This window comes from Cuculus canorus, chromosome 16 (genome assembly GCF_017976375.1).
Source record: "Cuculus canorus isolate bCucCan1 chromosome 16, bCucCan1.pri, whole genome shotgun sequence".
Lineage (NCBI taxonomy): Eukaryota > Metazoa > Chordata > Aves > Cuculiformes > Cuculidae > Cuculus > Cuculus canorus.
The window spans coordinates 8,304,704-8,325,588 of record NC_071416.1 but is presented as its reverse complement, the minus strand read 5'-3'; the positions used below and the strand labels follow the sequence as shown (position 1 = coordinate 8,325,588).

The 20,885-nt window shown below is 51.3% G+C and overlaps 1 protein-coding gene across 2 annotated transcripts; it reads left to right on the top strand.

Annotated features, from left to right (window-relative positions):
* Positions 1 to 334: 334 nt before the first annotated feature.
* Positions 335 to 18,996, top strand: ASXL1 (ASXL transcriptional regulator 1). Of its 2 annotated transcripts, XM_054081761.1 has the most exons (15): positions 335 to 480; positions 3,829 to 3,911; positions 6,594 to 6,702; positions 7,751 to 7,871; positions 7,946 to 8,043; positions 8,366 to 8,459; positions 8,753 to 8,905; positions 9,314 to 9,477; positions 9,588 to 9,684; positions 10,137 to 10,242; positions 10,682 to 11,297; positions 12,033 to 15,860; positions 17,212 to 18,051; positions 18,271 to 18,403; positions 18,860 to 18,996. In XM_054081761.1, exons 1-12 carry the CDS (start codon positions 421 to 423, stop codon positions 14,913 to 14,915), a joined length of 4,584 nt encoding a protein of 1,527 aa, XP_053937736.1. In that variant the 5' UTR covers positions 335 to 420; the 3' UTR covers positions 14,916 to 15,860; positions 17,212 to 18,051; positions 18,271 to 18,403; positions 18,860 to 18,996. The 2 variants fall into 2 exon arrangements, with proteins under 2 accessions (XP_053937736.1, XP_053937737.1); XM_054081762.1 differs by lacking the exons at positions 335 to 480; positions 3,829 to 3,911; positions 6,594 to 6,702; ... (2 more) ...; positions 8,366 to 8,459; positions 8,753 to 8,905 and adding an exon at positions 8,944 to 9,116.
* The last annotated feature ends 1,889 nt before the right edge of the window (positions 18,997 to 20,885 follow it).

The following is a 20,885-nucleotide window of genomic DNA, read 5'->3' as shown; positions in this document are numbered from 1 at the left end:
TTTCCTTCAAACACAACTCTTCCGGCCGCGCGTCCCGCCGCGCTCCGCGCAGCGCCCGCCTGAAATAGTAGTCCGCAGGCCTATGCCAGTCTACGGCGCCACCGCCTCAAGGGACTACAACTCCCATCGGCCCTTGCGGTTTGTTTTCCTTCAAACGGGGCCCGTCCCGTGTCCCGCCGCGGCCACCGTCGCCGCGCCCCGCCCCCGCCGCTCCCGGCCCTTTGACCCCGCTGTGATGCCGGGCCTGAGCCGCCGCCGCCGCCTCTTCCTCCCGTAGCGCTGCCGCCGCCCGCGCCCGCCCCGCCCCGCCCCGCGCTGCCCGCCCGCCCCGGCCCCGCCGCCCCCGCCCGCCCCGGCCCCGCCGCTCGCGCCGAGCAGCAGCGGCAGCAGCAGGAGACGACGAGGAGGAGGAGGAGGAGGATGAAGGAGATGAAGCAGCGGAGGAAGAAGGAGCGCACGTGGGCCGAGGCCGCACGCCTGGTGAGTTGGGGGAGGAGGCGGGGGGCTCGGGCCCCGGGGGCTCCTCGAGTCGCGGCGGGGCGAGGCCGGGGCCGCCGGCCCCCCCTCCCCCACACCTAGTTCCCCCCAAACCGGGCCCGCCCGATCGTCACCCCCGGCCCCTCTCCCGGGCCTCACTCCCTTCCCCTCCTCGGGTTTCCCCCCACCAAACACCCCCAGGGGCTCCAAGGCCGCCTCCCCCCAAACACCGCGGGGGCTCCCCGGGGCCGCCCCCAGCCTTCTCCCGTTCCGAGGTTCCCGGGGCGTCCCACGGCGGTGGCGGCGCGTGTTCACAGCCCAGCGTGGTGTTTGTTATAGCAGTGGATCCTTTTCTCCCCCTCGGAGAGAGGAACTGGTGGCTTTGTCGAGGCCTGGCCTGGGCAGCGCCCCTCTCTGCAAAGTTTCTGGTTCCGCTCCCGGTGCTGTTGCTTGGATCCGTGTGGCAGTGAAGCCCCCGCGCCGGCGTCCACCCAGCCCGGGCTCGGCGTCATGGAATTTTTAAGGCTGAAAAAGCTCTCTCAGCTCATTCAGGACAACCGACCACCCAACCCCACCGTGCCTGCTAAACCCCGTCCCCAAGTGCCACATCCACACGGTGTTTGAACCTCTCCAGTCATGGAAACTCCAGCACTGCCCTGGGCAGCCTCTGCCAGGGCTTCACTGCTCTGTCAGTAAAGAGGTTTTTCCTAATAGTCAGTCTAAAGCTCTCCTGACACAATATGAGGCAGTTTCCTCTCATCCTGAAGCCACACCCCAGCGTGCTTTTCCACTTTTCCTTTTAGAGACATTGCTGTGGGTACGGCTTTGGTTTTTTGTCGCTGTGAAAGGCTGGAACTTCCAGCCTTGACCCTGCTTGTGGCCTGTGGGGACCCCTCTGTCCTCCAGCTGGCATAGAGGGAGCAGGGCCATTGCCCTCTATGGCTTCATTAGATTGTATCTGTCCTGAACCCAATTTTTTATAAATGAGAAGAAAAATTACTTCAACATCTTCAGGCAGAGTGCGAGACCTCGCCAGTGGTTTTATTGACAGAGGTTTTGAGGTGTTGAGGCTTGCCACTTGCCATGGCTGGCTGTGCTGGTGGCCACCGCTGCCTGGAAGGAGCCTCTGTGGCCTCTCCCTGGGAGCCATGCACTCGGTGAAGCCGACCTGGGCAGAAATGCCAGTGCAGGGAGTACAGGATGGTCCAGGCGCCTGCAGCCAGCGTGCATGGATCTCTGCACTTTCCTTCCCTGCCGGTGGTACCTGACAGGCGAGGGTGTGTCGCTGTGTAGCACGCAAACATCGTCAGAACAAGATTCATAGGGCTGGAGGGCATTTTCTTTGCTTGTTTTCCCTTTGTGCCTGTGTTTATTTTGGTTTTGCCTGGCTGGGCTGTGCACTGGAGCACAAACGCTCAGAAGGAGCTGTGTGTGGGAGCCCGGCTGAGGCCAGTGTCCAAGGTATTGGAGTGAGATTTGGGTGCTCCTTCAGAGTAAGATTTGTTTGGCTTCCACAGCGTTTCCTAACTGCGTGCCAGGCAGAAACCTAGTCAGTGAGCACTCTCTGCCAGCAGCTTGCCTGATCTTTTGTGTGTAAATCGGAGTGTTTTAGACCTGCGTGAGTTTGCTTGAAAAACTGAAAAAGGACGTAAATGGGACACTGCAGAGCTTTCTGGTAGGAATCTGGGGGTCTGGGGCTCCCTGGGTTTCTCTTTAGGTCCTTGGTTTGGAGCCGGGTGCATGGCTTCGAGTGGCTTGGTCCTTTCCTGGCTGGTGACCTCAGAGCAGAGGCGGTGCTGGGCCACTTGTACAACATCACCTCATTCCAATGGGGGGGAAAAAAACCTGTGTTTGTAAGCTGATCAAGGCAGCACATGGGGTGGTGACTCCAAAGCAGCCTCCTAATACAGCCCTCACTTCATGTGAGGGGACAGGACCTCCTCACACAGCACCTCTCTCTGGTGTTTTGGCCACAGCCTCAGGCACGGGGGATCTGTGGGATGTCCAAGCCACAGCAGCATCTCAGAGCCATTGACGGACCAGAAATAGAATGGTCTCATACTGGATTATCCACTTAGAGACTGGCGGTTGCATAGCCACACTTCCAGCTTGCAGAACTGATTGTAAATCCACTAAAAATAGCTCTTTATTTAACAGCAGCCTTACACATCCTCCCTGTCACGATGCTGCTCATTTTCCCCTCCGTGTACCATTGTATTTTCTATTCTCTCGATGTTTCTGAGCATCGCAGGCAAAAGTGCTTTGTGCTGTTACTGCTCCTGCAGAGCTAAGACTGTGCATGTGCCGTAAAATAATCCAACAATTCCTTGAACACCCAGAGACATGGGAGCATCCAGCAAGTGCTGCCAGAGCTGGGCAGCTGATAAATTAATCAGAGGAGTGATATAAAGGTCTGTAATTGGGGGCAGAGCAGCCCTCAACTGTCGTTATTATGAATTGGAGGGGAAGAAGGCTTTTGGGGGAGTAAAGAGTGCCTGATGTTGTTCAAGCAGTAGTCCTTGACAAAGGCTGGTGTGGCACTGGCAGTACTGGGGCTGGAGTTCGGGCTCTGGTGGCCGCAAGAGCTGCTCTCCCCTGTTCTTTCATTCAGTAGTCAGTGCACTCAACATCACTGCTGACTTGGAATTGTTCCCTTGAGCACTGAGTCTTTTCTCTTTATGTAAATGCCCACTCGTGCTCTGTTTTGGGCAGAGGGCTCTGCTTGTTGGGTCTGCTGCTTGAGAGAGAGCTGTGAGCTGTGTGGAATCCCCCTGGATTTTGGAACAGGTGCATTCCCTCTGTGGGTGTTGCTGGGCCTGACAGCAACGCGCTTCCCCTCAGCAGCTCCACTCACTTTGAGCGGCAAGGTGACCATTCTCCAAGAAGGGGTGAAAACATCGGAACATGGGGAGGCTTTTTGATTAGAGAATGACGGAATATGGCAGGGAGAATGGATTCCTTATGGAGAGGTGGGAAGGAATACAGCAGGGAGAACGTTTCCCACCATTAAAGGTCACCAACCACTGTGCAGTTCTGAAAGCTGGATGTGGCAGCGCGTGGCGGAATGTGGGTTGGAGTCTGTGGAGGCTTCCACTAGTTTTATGTTGTGGGGTCAAGGTCAAATTCTGCCGCTTTTTCTCTCCTCCGTGTTTGTGTTTCAGTCAGTGTGGACCAGACTTAGGTAAGCTTTCATGCTGGTTACCCGCATCTTGTCCTGAAGCAGCCTGCAGTTTTTAGTGTGTCTTTTGCAGATGAATAAAGTTTTTAAGAAGCAAAGTACTGGATCTGAGCTGCAGCTGCAGTGAATGCAGGAGCAAATTATCTAATGACCTGTGGTCTCTATCTTTTCAGGTGCTGGAAAACTACTCTGATGCTCCTATGACCCCAAAACAGATCCTGCAGGTGATAGAGGCTGAAGGACTGAAGGAAATGAGGTTGGTATTGATGATCTTGTCTCAAACAATGTGTGGGGCATGGGGGAGGTTGCACACGAAGCCTTGTGTTACTTTATGCGATTCTGCCTCATCAGCAGCCGGCTTTTCTTTTTTCTCTTTCCTGCACAGAAATTTCAAATGAGGGTCTAGACATTTATGTCTACAGGTGTTTTCTTTCTGACAGTACTGGAAGCTGTTCTTCAAACTCCATTTGTTGATAATGGAGTCCCTTCATCCACCTGCTGTGAAGGAAATTCCTGGCGCAGCTCAGACTCTTGTGCAGTGTGGTGCTTACTGCTTGTTTGTGCAGCTCTCTCTTAAGTAGCTCCCAGGAGCATCTGCTGCTGTGGCTCCAGTTTGAGAACAGTTTAAGTTTTGTCTCCTCTTATGCTCATTTCTAGAGCAGAGGTTCTGTTTTAGGAGACTCAAGAAGACTTTATTTTATGTTACCGTACTGACTTGTGTTCAGATTTTCCTGTGCTGTGATAGCAGGGCTCACAGTGTTGTGGCTTTTGATGTTGTAGAGAGGCGATGCCCATCTCAATGTGGGTTTTGTATAGAAAAAAAACTGACATGGAGCCTGAGAAAGGACTAGAGGAGGGGACTTTTCCTTCGTTAGGTTCCTGGGAACTTCCATCTGTTCCTGCGACAGGAGGGAAGGGAAATAGTATCTTGCAGATCAAAGGGAGTAGGCAACTGTACTAGTCCAGACACCTCAGTGCTGCCTGGTAAAAAGAAGGGCTGAGTACCACAGAGAGCAAAAGCAGAGTCTCTCGGCTGCTGCCGTTGGCTGACTTCTGGGAAATCCAGATGTATGAGCTATTTCCAGTCTTGCTTCCCCCTCACCTTAGTTTTGTGCCCTGTTTTCCACTATGGCTTTTGCGTTTCCTGAACCTGTACCCTGCCCAGCTGCAGGAGGTAACCTGGCTTCTTCCAGGACTTGACAGCTCAGAATCTCAGCTTGTTCCTGCCCTTCTTTGTGTCTGGAATTAGGAACAGCTGGGATGGATTGGGTGGTGAACATGGTGATGCATATGGAGGTGTTGTGTGTGGGAGTTGCCATGGTTTGGTGAGGGACAATGCCATTGTATGTTGCTGCTCCAATATCAGAGCTGTTTCCACCTGCCACTGGTGGTCCTTGCTGGGGAGATATCCTCTGGTTTGGGCACAGGTGGTGATTTTACAGCTCTGAGGAGAATTCAGGCAGGCTTCTCATGAGGACCTTCAGATGTTTTTGTTTTAACCAATGCTCTGCCCCTTCCTTGTGCCAGTCCTTTTCCATGAGCGGAGCACTGAGGATCCTGTGTTGTGGCTGTGCTTGGGTAACCACGTGGCCTTTCACACACGCGCGCACACACACACACACAGCCCTCGGGCTCTCCCAGTTGCGACTAGTGCCCTGTCGTAGCACAGAGCCAGAGACCTGCCCTAGGACCTGTGTCCAGTTCAGTCCCACAGAGCTGGATTGTCCTTTTAGAGGCTGATGGTTTCTCTTGGGATAGTAGCTTTTCCTTCCTCTGTTAATTCTCTGCTCTAAGAAAAGACTTTTCTTGAGAGTGTGATTGTTGGCAGAATGAAGGCGGTGACTCTGTCTGGCTGAATGTGCCGGGGATTTGCTGCTCCTTGTGCAGAAGTCTTTCCTGAAACTCCATTTCCTGAAGGAAACAGCATGGTGCCTTGGGGTGCTTTTCCTGAGGTCCCTGCTGGGGCCAGTGCACTTGGGCCCAGCGCCAACGTGAATCTCGTGCTCCTGGGAGAATGTGGATTCTCTCATTTCAAGGAAAACAGTTTGCTTAGCTGTTCCAAGGAAGCGTGCTCGGTGGCTGGCGTGCCTGGAGTGCCGTTAAACGCCACAGGGAAAACCCTGCCTCACAGGGCAGGGGCTGGAAATTCATTTTGTGGTATCTCAAAGTGATGCAGGGTAATTTTATCTGCTGCCATGGCTTATGAAATGTCCAAACCTCACGTGGGTTCAGGGTGGAAGCAGAAGTTGTTCTAAGTTTTCAGTCTGAGTATGATTTTCTTTGAAATATTTTGTTGCAATCAGATTTTCAGTTTCACTTTTAGTAGTGATGAAACCGATGCTGCCTCAGTGGCTCTTCCAGGCCACTGCCTGCCCGTACGCGTGTGATGTATTGGAAGAGATGAGATTACGTGGCACAGAAGTTCCATCGGTGTGAGCGTGGGACGGGTGCCCTAACCAGGGAGCTACGTGGGATTTGACAGATGAGCACAGCAAACCTTTCTGTCTGACTCCGCGAGCGCAGTTTCACCTGTGGATGTCAGGGAGGGCGTTCCAGAATCTCCTCTGTGTACAAGTTATGCTGGATTTGTTTATGTCTCTGAGGGGTTTTTTTGTAAAATCGATCCAACTCTGAAGGTTTCATGCAGAGAAAGGGAAGAAACGGGTAACAAAAATGAGAAACAGCTAAAAATGGCTGAGAGCAGCTCTAAAAGTGGCACCGTGGTTCCTGTTTTCTGCTGGTTGTTGGACTGTGATGTCTGAGGCTGCTGCACAGCTCAGAGAGGAAATGGTAATGCAGTTCTGACTGGAGTGCCTGCCCCGTGGGGTTACCGGCCCCTCTGCTGGCTGCGTGATACCCATTCACACAGACCCGTCGGGCTCTTTTCTTGCCGAGGCTGTTTCTTCACACTTGCCATTTCCACCTTTGTGTGTTGCAGCGGCACCTCACCCCTGGCCTGCCTCAACGCTATGCTGCACTCCAACTCCAGGAGTGGTGACGGCCTCTTCTACAAACTGCCCGGCCGCATCAGCCTCTTCACCCTCAAGGTAAACGCCAAGTTTCCACTCTCGACCGAGGTGCGAGTTCTGTGTGTTATGTGTAGCTGAGTGTTGAGCCATCACTGAGCATCACATGAGCTGGACGTGCTGCGCCCAATATTGTCACGTCAGAGAGTGTCCAGCAGTTATTTCAGCTATATTCAGTCGCATAGGATCAATTGCTTTTGAAAAACCCTGTTATATCTTGAATTGCACAAGCAAGAGTAAATGAATGCTCTCTCTGTGGTACTTGCTGTCCGGCTCAGATGGCTGCTCAGCAAAACAGTCCCATTGACTGCTTTACTGCCAACTGATACATTAAATTAATCCAAGAGCTTGTGGCTCCAAGTAAAATCTCGGTAGAAAAATGTATATTCATCCTCCTGGTGGTTTGGTTTGTACTGTCCTGCATCCTTTGCTTGTTCAGCGTCACCGTTTTCCTCAGATCTTGAGATCTTTCTAGAATGATTTTTATTTTTAGTTTATTGTTCTTCTACTCTTAAATGTTGAGAATGTTTCTGGTCTTAGGCTTTTACTTTTGCGTTGTTGGATTCCCTGATAGGGATCAGCTTGACAGACACGGTGTATCACAGCCATTCATTGGTGCCTTTTTTCTGCCATCGGAAAATTCTGTTGAATTTCCTTGTTTTGCTGAAAACAGATGGAATTGAAATGGCTTTGATTATACAAGTAGTCAATACATCTCCTAAGCTTACTATGTTTGTAGTCGGCTTCTCTGCTGTTGCCTGTTCTTTCGCAGTAACAAAGAGATATTTCACTTTATTAGAAACTGCCTGCATGCAGAAATCATTAACCTTACATGTTTTGGATGTGCTGGAGTTGCTTGTCTGGGAGGTGTTCTGGTGGTTTAGATGACTTCTCTTCTACTGCAAGTCCAAATATACTTAAAAATATCTTTCTGCATTGAGGATTAAAATAGGGAAGATGAGAAAAATTAAGCTTACAAAGCTACATCCACCGAATGGTCTGATCCTACTGGTTGAAGTGTGGTTGGAAGGGAGGGCTGTAGCCATCCCAGTTCTGTTTGGCTCTTTAGAAGGATGCCTTGCAGTGGTCTCGGAACCTGTCTGTGCCAGAAGGGGAGGAGCTGGAGGATACAGCAGACGCAGAGAGTTGCGAGTCCAATGAGGCGAGCACTGTGAGTGGTGATAATGACGGTAAGTGTCTAATGGCATTCATCTTAAACCATAAGATCACCTTCTGTGTCTGACTGAGTGCTCATCTCTTCTAGTGTCCCTTGATGAAACCTCCTCTAACGCCTCATGTTCCACTGAGTCTCAGAGCAAGGGACCTGCAGCTACTAGGGAGAGCCACAGAACCGCCTCCCAGGTAGGAAAAAATGGGACTGATGGGAAGTGTGAGGTCTCTCAAGGGGAGCTGTCATTGCCACATGGGAGCTGGGCTAGCACAGTTGCCTCAGACAGCTGTGGGGCTGTCTCCTTAGAGGGGAGCTTACAGCATGGGAGGAGTCCTGTACAGGAAGGGAATTTTGAATGCTCTGCTATCCCTGTGCAATTATTGTACATAATGATCCCTGAAGACTGACCTAGGTAGTTCTTTAGCTGGGAGACATGCTGCTTAGAAGATTATTTTACCCCTCCGTAATGGTTTTGTTTCTTTGTTTTGTGTTTGGTTTCTTCCTGGACTGTAGACAACCAAGCAAAAGAAGAAGACTGGCGTAATGCTGCCACGTGTTGTCTTAACCCCACTGAAAGTAAACGGAGCACACATGGAGTCTGCCTCCGGTGAGCACTGCTCTTGTGGTGGTGGTTGGGTAATGACTGCATAGCCAGCTTTTAATCACTGGTCCCTAATTAGCTGTGGGTTTGCCCGAGGGTTTCTTTTAAGGCTTGGTGAGAACTGCGTGTGACTGCAGACAGTTGTGGGTGTGTTTCAACTCCATCAAAGTAGTTAACTGGGCAATACCCTCTAACTGTGGGTCTGTTATGAGCAGGTAATTCTTACGTGTTTTAAACTCCTCTCCAAGCTGGGATTTTGCCATTCTTTGACTAGTTTTCTGAAGTTGTTTTGCTTTCAGGCTTCACGGGCCGGCATGCCGATGGGGAGAGCAGCAGCACCTCCAGCAGCAGCAGCAGCTCCTTGGCCCTGTGCAAAGCCACGTTGCGTAGCAGAACAGAAATAAACAGGGATCCTCCGCAGCTTCTGCGAGGTATCCGGAAGCCTGCAGCTGGTAGGTGCCTCTGGTTAAAGCTGCAAGAATAACTTGAGTGTAAAAGCAAGGGATGTTGAAGTCTGGGTTTATCTGAGGAAGCACCAGGGTTCTCTTCCTTCACAAGACGCATGACAATCTTGAGGCTTGCAAACCAGACTTTTCTCCCTGACCTTCAAGTGTTTAAAAGTTTGCCTGCTCTGAAGAACATCAATGAGAGCGATACCAGAATGTGAGTCTTGTAGGCCCATATCAGAATTCCAGATCCACATCTGTTAATTTGTGTTGGGGAAGGGCTTGCTTCACACTTGACCACTGCACTCTCTTCTGCATCTTGCTCCTGTTGCTGTAGTAGTTTGACATGGATTTCGTGCCTGTGATGCTGAAATACTTTCATACAGCAATGTTTTATTTGCCTGTCTTTTACAGGGCAAATGAAACGGAACAGGGGTGAGGATATTGACTTTGAAACGCCTGGTTCCATTCTTGTCAATACAAACCTGCGAGCTCTGATAAACTCCAGAACTTTTAACGCGCTCCCGTCACACTTCCAGCAACAGCTTCTTTACCTCCTTCCAGAAGTGGACAGACAGGTATGAGGGTGGAGTGCTTGTTGGTTTTTTTTTCCCCATTCGCTGTGCTGCCTCCTGCTTGTGGAACAGCGTGGATAAATGGTTGATTTGTCCTGGGTCTGTCCCGTTAGGTTGGGGCTGACGGGCTCATGCGTCTCAGCAGCAGTGCTTTGAATAACGAGTTCTTCACCCACGCTGCGCAGAGCTGGAGAGAACGCCTGGCTGATGGTGAGTAGTTCTGCTTTCCTGGAGGGCCAGCTACTCATTTTATGGGATGGTTTTTGTTTCACAGTTGATGAACAGGAATTTAGTCCAGCTTTGCAATGTACCTGGCGATGTTGCCTCCAAGGTTTCTTTTGTTTTTTTGGTTTAAAATCAAAGATGTCTTTTCCTTTGGTGCAGAACAAAGTGGTGAGGGAGTCCAGCAGTGCCAGACTCATCTTCCCTTAAATGGCAGACTCTGGTAAAAAACAGTTGTTTTCTTGCTTGCTTGAGGCTGTGTGACCATCGACCTGAGGAGCCACAGGCAGCATGTGAATCCATCACAGGGTGCAGAGCAGGGTGATAACAGGAAATCTGTCCCTCAAACGTACAGCTGCTGTGCTTTTCAATCACATAAGGGTGCGTTTGCAGAATCAGTTTTGTTTGGAGCCAAATTCTAGTCTCTTGCTTCCCTGCAGGTGAATTTACCCACGAGATGCAAGTTCGAATTCGGCAGGAGATGGAAAAGGAAAAGAGAGTGGAGCAATGGAAAGAGAAGTTCTTTGAGGACTACTATGGACAAAAGTGAGCGATTTTACCTCATCTGTCCTGTCTTGTTTGTTTATGCAGGTGGCAAAGTGTGCTTCTGCTCACAGATACCTGAGAAGGTGCGGCATAAGCAGTGCAGACTGTGGGTACATCATTCAGAGTGCTGCTCCAGGGAAATCCTTGGTGGAACTGGCTGGGTCACAGCAGGATTTTGTAGCTGGTTTAGCTTCAAAGAGAAGTTAATATTTTCCATTTTCCAGCACAAATCTTCACATTTTCTTATTTTCCTCATTTTCTGTGACAGCAGTATGAGATAAGAATGTAGAGGTTACCTTATTGTAGGCTGACTTAACGAGGTGTTGATGAGTCTCTGCTTTGTACACTCTATGTGGTGACACTACAGCTCTAAGTAAAGGATGAAATCCTTAAATTAGGGTGGGCTTTAGCTTTCTACTGGTTTTTGTTTGCCTCGTAGGTTGGGCTTGACCCAGGAAGAATCCCAGGAACAGAATTCGGTGCAAGAAGATGCTGAGAACAGGACAAGGCCATCCGTTAAAGGAGAAGCAAGGCTGTCGCGTGGTCCTGTTACACGGCAGAGGGATGGGCGCTTCAAGAAACGCTCACGGGCTGACCTGCGATGCCGAGCCAGGAGGAGCCTGTACAAATTGCGTGAGCCTGAGCAGACGGAGGCTTCCAAAGAGACGGCTTCTGTGGGACCAGAGTCCTCTCCTCACAAAGAGACAAAGCCTGAGATAGACCTGAAGAAGGATGACGTGAAAAACCCATCAGCGACTGTGCTGAAGCCAGAGAGTTCAGAATTGCACCTCTCACCAGAGACTTCTAAATCACACAGTAAATCGGAGGAGCTGTCAGTGGCAGCTGCAAACAGGATTCCCAGTTTGCCTCAGGAGAACGCTGCTCGGGAGCCCAAGGACCAGAAGAGGAAATGCTTTGCGGAGGCTGCCTCTGCGTCCTTCCCCGAAAAGAAGCCCCGGCTTGAAGATCGTCAGTCCTTTCGTAACACAATTGAAAGTGTTCACCCAGAAAAGCCACAGCCTACTAAAGAGGAGCCCAAAGTCCCACCCATCCGGGTAGGAAAGAGAATTATTGCTGCTTGGTATCTTGGGGCTGTCATTATCAGTAGCATCAAAACATTATTAAAATGTCAAGTGTCTGCCATCTTAAGAGCAGAAGTGGAAGAATGTCATTGGTAGAGCTGCCTGAGTACCTCTCATTACTACAGTTTATTCTCTTATTGAGGGATGCAAAGAATGGAAAATTGTTCCAAGGTCTTTGCGCAGAGCACAGGATAACCTTGACTTTACACTCTTAGTTTGCATTTCTGTGGATACAGAAATCACTTTTTCTGAAACCAGCTGATTTGTTGTAAAAGAGTCCTTGAAACCATGTCCTCTATCCTGTGCAGTTCCTCAATTCCTCTCCTTTGGGGCAGAATCTGGGTATTCCTTCTGTCTTCTTCTGTGTTGACTAGAGGTGTCTGCCTCGTTTGCATCAGGGTAGCCATCCTGACAGGAAGAGGACCAGTTTGATTTCCGAAGATCTGAATAGGAGTCACTCATTCTGTATTTGTCTGCAGGCTCTGGCAAAGCGATGTTAATATTAAAGTGAGCTTTACATATCGCATGACTGAGCACACAAGCAGAGGTTATGGCGAGCTCACTCCTTCCCTGTCAAAATTCAGTTTTAAGTTGGAATTTTAAACTTTTCTTGTGATCAGAATCGTGATGAACAAGTGCTGATAAAATGCATTTCTCTATCTGACAGTGCTCAAGTGTTAGAACTAATGGCTTTTCCCTTTCTTTCAGATTCAACTTTCACGTATTAAACCACCCTGGGTGGTTAAGGGTCAGCCCACTTACCAGATATGCCCCCGGATCATCCCCAACACAGAGCCCTCCGGCTGGGGCAGGACTGGGGCCAGAACACTCGCAGACATTAAAGCCCGTGCTCTGCAGGCCCGAGCCCAGCGAGAGGCTGCAACAGCTGCCATTGGAGGAGGGGGTGGCCCCGGTGGAGGGAGAGGCACTGACGAAGGAGGTGGCGGAGGAGAATCCAGCAGCCGTAGAGAGCACAGGAGATCAAAGAGAGCTCGTGGAAAGCGTTCGGCAGATCTACAACGAACACAATTACTGTCGTCTCCCCATCTGAAGGGAGAAAAGGCAAATGCTGAGATGGCTTCTCAGGAGGCTGACGCCAATTCCTTCTTCTCTTCAAGACAAGACCCCTTTTCTCCAAAGAGTGAGGGCGGTAGCTCAGGGGAGGCTCAGCGCCATGATGGTTCACCTGGAAGGCAGCCCTGTGATGCTTTGACTGGGTCCTCCGTAGACAATGCATCTTCTGAGAGGCAGGAGGAGAGCCCAGAACAGCTCCTCTGTGACCCAAGGACCGAAACCATATCTTGCATTGCATCACAGGAGAGGCAGAGTGCAAAGGCGAAACGCGTGGTTCCTCTGGTGAACGGTCTGTCTGGTTCTCGGGCACAGGGAGCTGTGATCGGTCCTGTGGGAGACGGGCTTGTGTCAGACCTCAAAGGTGTTGGTACTCCTGCTGTGCAGCTGGATTATCATCCTGATGTAAAAGAAGAGTCTTCCAGTTGTCCTGCTTCTCTACCAGAATCCTCATCAGGTGGTGAAGGGTGCCATGAGCCTGAAGTGGCATCGAGGTTTAGATTTAATGGCTCTGAAATGATTGTGGAAAACTGTGTGGCCGCTGGTGGTAACTGTGAACCAGTGACTGCTGGAGTGGAGAACGCAGACCCTGTACTGTGCAGCTTTTCACACCTGCAGGCAGCGAAAGAGAGCGATGGCAAACTGAGGGATGGCGAACAGAACACAGAGTCTCCGATGAAACCCTTATTGGGTAGTGGCTTTATTTCTCAGAACACGCTGGATGCCTCGGAGAAATGTCTGCAGCCAAGGGAGAGGAGCCCCAGGACAGGGCCAGAACAAGCACATCAGCCACTGATGGAGAATCGAGAGCTCAAAACAAATGGAGATGATGAAATACGGAGTATGCACAGTGAAACAACAGATACTGCTTCAGATTTTGAAGGCGACATAGGTGATGAGAACATAGAGATGAGTCTGTGTTTCAGAAGTGCCAGCTATAGGGAGGTAGCTGGCAAAGACTCCTCACAGCACAGCAGCACTGAGAGGTGCGGTAAGATTAGGTCAGAATCTCCTGTGGAAGCAGATCGTCTGGCCCATCTAGTGGACTTCCCCGAGGTCACAGCAGTGAGCACTGCAGCTCTGTCTGAGCGATGGGGACTGCATGCACCATTGCCCCAGAAGCCCGAGCAGGTAACGGGTTCTGTATCCTCTATTGAAACCAACAACCCCTTGGTGATGCAGCTGCTCAAGGGGAATCTTCCCTTGGAAGAAGTTCTCCCAGTATCTCATGCGAACGTCAAGCTGGAAATTGCACAGCTGCCACTGGACAAGGATTTGGAAAGTGTTTCCCTGCAAATGGAGAGAGGTATTGGTTGCTATTTTGGCAAAGAATCTTCTCCAGATAGAGGAATAAAGACGAGTGCCCTGAGCAGGAGTGATGACTTCAACTCAGTGAGATCTTCCATAGATGCCTCCGAGAGGAAGTGTGGATCAGAGGCCACAGAGGATGCAGAGGAGAAATCTATTCCAGAAAAACATTCCAAAGTTGGCTCAACTTTAAGCTGCCAAGACCAAGTGGCAAATGTGGCAAGTGCCTCTCGGAGGCCTGAAGATGTGGGCCCTCGGGAAAGAACATTTTCTTCCTGTAGCTTTGAGGAGCAAGAGGAGTTGTCCAAGGTCCATCGGGTGCCACAGCACGACCCAGTGGCAAGCGGCATCACAAATAAAAGTCCGGAGCAGTCAAACGCCTCTACGGAGCCTCGGTTTTTATCTCCCACGGTAAATTCTCGTGGTCCAAATCAGACAGGAGGTGCCTCTGTCAATAAAAATCACGTTGGCGTTCAAGGCAAAAAACTCTTTGGTTCTGGCTTTCCTTGCAGTCCTGGTGTTCGGCTGCATCACTCCAGGGCTATGGATCAAGTTTCAGCCATGGGAACCTTGTCCCCCAGCAAACAGATTCCTCTGAGCAAGAGCTGTGCCTCCGGAGAAGGAATGCCAGCTGCAAGGGAGGAATGGACTTCAAAGCAGCGCTCCGACACCCTGGGAGGGATCAGGAATGAGAACGTGTTGGCATGCAGCAGCCCAGCTAAGCGGAACATGGAGAACCGGAAGGATGCAGCCCAGAACCCTGTGGAGCTGACGGAGCCCTTGCAAAGCATTCCTCTGGGTATGGACTCACCATATTTTAAGTTTTCGAGGGAACCAGGGAAAGGACTCGCTCACCCTTTGGAGCCTTCTTCCTTACCCTCTCAGCTCAATATCAAGCAAGCGTTTTATGGGAAGCTTTCTAAGCTGCAGCTCAATTCCACCAGCTTTAATTATTCATCCAACACTCCAGCTTTTCCCAGAAGCCTTGCTGGGAGCGTGATGCAGCTCACCCATAAAGCGAACTTTTCTGCAAGCCGGAGCACGGCCCTGTCTGTGCAGATGTTTGCTGATAGTGGCAGCGTCGATGAGATCGCATTCAAGTGCTCGTGCAGCCTTAAAGCCATGATAATGTGTAAGGGCTGCGGAGCCTTTTGCCACGATGACTGTATAGGACCCTCTAAACTCTGTGTATTGTGCCTTGTGGTGAGATAATGAATTATGGCCATGGGACAGACTGTACAGTCAGTGTGTGTATTTTGATAACGGCTGATCTGACAACCCGTACGCAGAATACTGCTCTGTTTATAGTAGAGATGCCATTACACTTCGTTTTGGTGAGGAAAGTTGACATGCCTTCCCACTGCGACCTACAGTGCAAAGCCCCTTCTCGCTCATGGTTGCACTCCGCTGTCCGGGCTGTGCCCCGCTGGAGCGATCCTTCTGCTTCGTGCTGTCATGAGAGTTCCGACTGGGCTCTGCTTCAGGTGCCGAGGCGAGTTTGCGGCAAACTGTGGACCCTCTGTCGAGGAAAGCTTCGCATCCAAAGGAACTGGATCCAAAGGAACTGGAACAGGGTGTTTTATACATGAGGGCTGTGCTAGGTGAGGCCCTACAGTCTTCCACTCTCCCTTCTGCCATCCCATTCTTGGTTTGTGTGGGAAGTGCTGCTGTAAGAGCTGCTCTGCAGTGACAGTCCTGGCCACCCTTTGGATGCTGCAGGATGAGGTGCCCAGGGAAGTGCTCAGCGGGAGCTGGGTACCGCTCACTGTGTCCTGGATGGGGCCAGCTACGAGGGTGCGAGAATAGAAGCAAAGTATGGGAGGTGCCAAGTGACCGCCTTCCGCTGGCCTGCAGGAGCCGTGCGGCCCCAGAACTGTGCCTGGCTGAACTCTGGGCCCAGCTGCTGCGATGCCTCTCAGCTGCCTTGCCACAAACCAGCGGGAAATGTCAGGTTCCTCAGAGCTCATTCACGTGGCCGGTGATCTCTGCATTGCAGCCCTGCCCTGAGGACCTTAACCCGACAGCGTCGGACGACTCGCGAGAGCTGAGCTGGGTGTCGGTGTGACCATCACCTAACGTTGAAAGCAGTGTTTTTTTCCTTTTTTTTTATATATATATTTTCATTCTTGGATGTAGAAAGTGAATTATTTGGCTCCTGTAAGTATCCTCTATGCATCTGTTTGATCAAGTATTTATATGTTGTACACAGTACTGGCCACTCTGTAAATGGATGTAATGTACATAGACCATAAAGGGTTCTTTTTTTCTTTCCTTGGATTTTCTGGCTCTACAGCAGTATTGCATTAAAGTGGTGTTAGTTATTAATCTGCATCTGTAGTCAGAGCCGCTGTGTTCTGTCCTAACATGAGGTTCAACGTGCAAAGGTGTCTGGGTGCTGCCAGCCTTGCTCTCTGTCTGGGCTCCGTGTGCGCTGTGGTGACGTGCAGGCTCAGGGGTGACACGATGGGATGCGCCGAGCCAAGTGCACTGCACTGGTCGCTCCTCTGGGCCGTTTGTGGGCTGTACTGTCAGCGAGCTCCTGGGGCGCAGCTGGAGCTGGGTTGCAGGGAGGTGAATGCCCTTGTGCAGCTGTAGATTGAGAGCGAAAATGTGACTCTTCCTCTTTGGAGCAATTTCTAAGCAAGAGTCATGGGGAGAAGCCAGCAGCAGGAGTTGGTTTTATTTTCCCTTGTCCCTTTTCCAGCTTTTTGCCCCATGTCTCCCCTCACCATGTGCTCTGGTTTAACTGTCCCTGTTTGAGACACAAGCCTCAGGGATGCAGGCAGTTGAGGCTCTGAAATGGTTTATCCTTAATGGATCCGACAGCCTCACATTGTGGGAATGAGACCAATGGTCACGCACGCCAGGTGAAGGGAGCGGCGGTGTGGGACCTGCTTACCAAAGATGGGGAGCGGAGCTGGGGCCCGGCTCTGCCTCCCTGGGGCCACTGTCATGTTTAGATGGAGCCGGTAACACCTGGGGCTGCTCCTGCGTCCCTGTGCTGTTGGAAAAATAAACGCTCTGAAACCTGCGCTTGTGGCTTCCATCCTCCTTTGCGGAAACCATCCACTCTGCTCCCTAAGGCAATGTTGTGTTTTCTTCCCTCCTTTTTACCCCGGGAGGCTTCTGAGCTCTGCTCCCAGGGCTAGGAAGGGGGGATTCATCCCTGCCTCAGCTTTGTTAATTGCTTTTATGCACTTGCAGATCACTGCCGGTGCTCTGCTGCCTGGTTTGGGGCGATGGGCAGCTGGAGGCTCCTGAGGCAGCAGCGTGGCCAGGGGCTGTGGCTGCAGGAGCCCCCCTGACCATGGTCAGGGCAGATCCTGGCCCTCGGGAGCCCCTGCTGTCACTGCTCCGTGGCTTTGAGTCACCATCCTGCTCAGTTCTTGGATAAATGGGTCTGAAACTGTTTTCTAGAAAAGAGCCTAGCAATGTGATCCTGATTATGCTGTTCATTGAGAGTACCTGCGAACTTGGCTCATTGACGTGTCCTCTCTCTCTTTTCTAGGCAGTAAGACAAGAATAATGTGACTTATTACATTGCGGGTCTCAGTCTGGTCTCATTGTCTGGATCTCCTGCAAGGCAGACGGTGACCTCAAACTGGGCAGCGGGGCTGTGGGAGGGTTTAGAATCACAGAACAGTTTGGGTTGGAAAGGACTGTGAAGGTCATCCACTCCAACCCCCTGCAGTGAGCAGAGACTTCAACCGGACCTTCAACCGGCTCAGGGTGCTCAGAGCCCCATCCAACCTGGCCTTGAATGTTTCCAGGGATGGTTTAGATCCGCATGGCAGTGCAAGGGCTGACTTCCCTATGCTCTGTGGTGCTCCAGGGTGGCAAACTCGCTGATGCCCTGTCTCCCACATTGCTGATGCTGCGGGTTGGTGGGCACGAGTGCAGCAGCTGCGGAGCTGGGCTTCCTCTGTCTGCTGGCCTTAAAAATGGTGGTGAGGAGGAGAAGGGGGCAAAGCTGAGTGATGCTGTGTTGAGCGCAAGGGAGCTCTGTCATGCACCTGGGAGTGGGTTTATGGTTTAGGCTCTGCATCTGCTCTCCTTGAGAGTCAGAGTTTATCCTTACAGGAACATCGGCCCTGGCTGCAGCTGTCAGTGGTGGGAAGGGACCCATTGAGAACCGGCCGCTCTTGGGCCTCCCCTGTGCACCACAGCACAAGCCATGGCTCTGCCCACTCTAGCCCAGGCGCTGTGGCCAGAAGAGGGGCTCTTTGGCACCGGCTTCCACAGGTTTGAGGAGTTCCTTATGTTCTGGCTCTGGCAGGCTTTGCAAGCATGGGTGTGGTTAAGGATGCCCAGACAACCTAAACATGCTGAAAGTAACGCTAAGAATCAGGTGAGTTGTTGCTCAGGTGAGCTTTAAACCCAATAAATAACAGACAGTGTATTTTATTGGTGTGGTGGATGATGATGTCAGATCTGGTTACCTCTAGAAAAGGGGAGCTCGGGGGCTTCAAGAGGGAAATCCTGTCGATGCCCGGAGCTCACACAGCAAATATAATATTTTTTTTTTCTGTATGATATTTATCTGATAAATAATTTATTTTTCTCTCAGCCCGTCTGCTGTTTGGTCCAGCTGTGTGCTGCTCTGGAGCGTCCTGGCTTCACAGTGGAACCGGCTGTGGACAGAGGGGCCCTTCCCAGCCTGCCCAGACCCTACACCCCTGGAGCTGTGGAGCCAGCTGCAGGTATGCGTGAAGGGACTGCAGGTCGGTTTGTGCCCTGTTGGAGCCCTGCGCATCCCCAGGGTTTGCAGCCACCTCCCTTGCTCAGTTTGAAACCTGGGAGCAAAGCTTATCCAGAGGCTTTGTGTTATTCCACCTGGCCATGCTATGGGTGTTGCTTTACCTGAACCACAAACCCTCTGTTGCTCCATGTCAGCAACATGACCCCTATGTCAGCAGATCATTAGGGAAGGTCCATAGGGGATGTGCTGTCACAGAATTCCGACGTAGTGGGGTTGGAAGTGCCCTCTGGAGCTCATCCAACCTCCAGCTACAGCAGGGTCACCTCCAGCAGCTGCACAGGAGTATGTCCAAGCAGGTTGGATCTCTCTGGACAAGGTTCTATACCTCCTTGGGCAGCCAGCTCCCATGCTCCATCACCCTCACAGTGAAGTTTTTCCTGTTTTTCCTCCTGTTCAGGTGGAACTTCCCAGGCTTGGAACTTCTGTGCCTTGTCCTGTCACTGGGCACCAACAAGCAGAGTCTGACCCCCTTCTCCTGCTCCCATGCCCCTTGGGTATGGATCAGCATTGACAGGATCCCCCTCTCCATCTGCTCTTCTCCAGGCTGGACAGCCCCAGGGCTCCCAGCCTCTCCTAAAAGAGATGATCCTGTTCCCTCCTCATCTCTGTGCCCTTTGCTGGGCTCTCTCCAGTGGTTCCTTGTCCTTCTGTAGCCAGGAAGCCCAGAGCTGGACCTGGGACTCTGGCTGGGGCCTCCCTAGGGCAGAGCAGAGCAGGAGGAGAACCTCCCTTGCCTGCTCCCCACCCTATTCTGGTGCCAGTTTAGAGACACAAATGTCCTGATGGGTCCTTAAAGCCACCACTTGGACTGCAGCTGCCACCCTGGGGTCCTGCCCGTGCGCTGTGGTACCCCTGGGTGTTGAGAAGGGCAGTGCTTGCATCCAAGCCACCAGCGAAGCCACTTGGCGTTCGCAGGGCCTCCTGACACCAGCCCTGCTGGTGCAAACAGGAGCTTTCGGCTACAGAGCGCCTGCAGATAAGCATGGTATGGATGCAAAGATTTATTATACTTAGCGAGTAAAGCTGGTAACAAAAAAATCCTTATTTTCCATGAGGGAGAGGGAGAAATTTCCACAAGCTTCAATGAAAACTCCATTTTTTTTTTCTTTTCCACAAAAACCAGACGCTCCACAAAATTAATTCTGTCAAAATATAAGTTAAGCAATATAATCTATGGCCAAGCCCCACCTGCATGCGCTAACACTGCTCCCTGTGGTACCCACACTCCCAGGAGAACAGAAAGCGCAGCTTGGGTCCTGATTATCAGTAGATTTTTGCTCTTTTAACGCTTTGATTTTGCTCCTGCGTTGGGGCCCGACGGCACCAGCCTTGAGGGGCTGGCGCTGGGCTGAGCCGGCAGTGCCCGGCGGTGGAGGAGAAAGCCCTTTTCGTTATACAGTGTTTATTAAGTCGATTCAGTCTTATATATGATATACAGCTCCAAAAGAAAAACAAAGGATTCCACATACTTATGAAATCAGTGCATTTAGCAAGTAATACCATGGAGATAACAGCTTGATTAACAGCTCATTGGTCTTCGTTAAGTGAGGGGAACAGGGAGTTGGCCTGTGCTAATCATTCCACAAACAGAACAGAATTAAGTTGCATCACATATAGAATAGACACACGTCCTAAGAATTAAAATATTAAGCCACATTTACTGGAAAAATCCACAGTATATAACACAAAGAACTCGTATCAAGCTCGTTGAGGAGGAAGTGCTCATCTGCTTAAGAGCCACGTGGAGTTGCATAGGTGCCTATCTGCAAAAATAGCATTTCAAAATGAATCGATTAAGCAATAAAGTGTCACCTTAAAAGCTGGATTAAGTGCCATACGCTTTCTATCCGAGCCCTCTGGAAAGCACAGGCTTTCCAAGCGCTCTCCTCTGCTTCGTCTCGGAGCCCCCCGCCTCCCAAGGGAACGCGCTCCCACCCTTTCCATCCGAAACCAGCGGCCGGCTTGGGCGATTCCACCAGGCTGGGTGAAGCAGGATCCCAGCGATGCTGTTTCCTCCCCTGCTTCCTCGTGAGCCTCCTTGGAGCTCAGTGGCTTTCACACTCCCATGGGGGCGGTGGAACCCGGGCAGCTCTGCCTGGTCGAGGCTTCCATTACCCCAACATCGCCTAAGCACTCGTTTGGAATTGCAGCCAATCTGGAAACGTGGGGAAAACCTACAACCGCTTGTGCAAACCCCAAAAATCGCAGTTTTGCGGGGTCCTCCCTTGAGCGGGTGCGTGTGTCAGTGGGGGTGAGGCTGTGGCTCGGTTAAGCAGACAAACTGGGTGAGGGGCCTCTTCCTCTTCAACAGCGGGGCTGGCAGAACAGACAGGGGCCGGGAGTTCTGTACATGTAAACAGTACACTTCCACTGAGTCCAAAATTAGGAGCAAAAATACAAAGGTTCACATTGGTCTTAGGTAG

What these genes read in the sequence shown, in the direction of transcription:
- ASXL1 (XM_054081761.1), top strand. Translation starts at nt 421, where the DNA reads ATGAAGGAGATGAAGCAGCGGAGGAAGAAGGAGCGCACGTGGGCCGAG. An exon ending in GAAGGACTGAAGGAAATGAG is followed by an intron (nt 3,912 to 6,593) that starts GTTGGTATTGAT and finishes TGTGTGTTGCAG; the next exon opens with CGGCACCTCACCCCTGGCCT. An exon ending in CCAAAGTCCCACCCATCCGG is followed by an intron (nt 11,298 to 12,032) that starts GTAGGAAAGAGA and finishes CCTTTCTTTCAG; the next exon opens with ATTCAACTTTCACGTATTAA.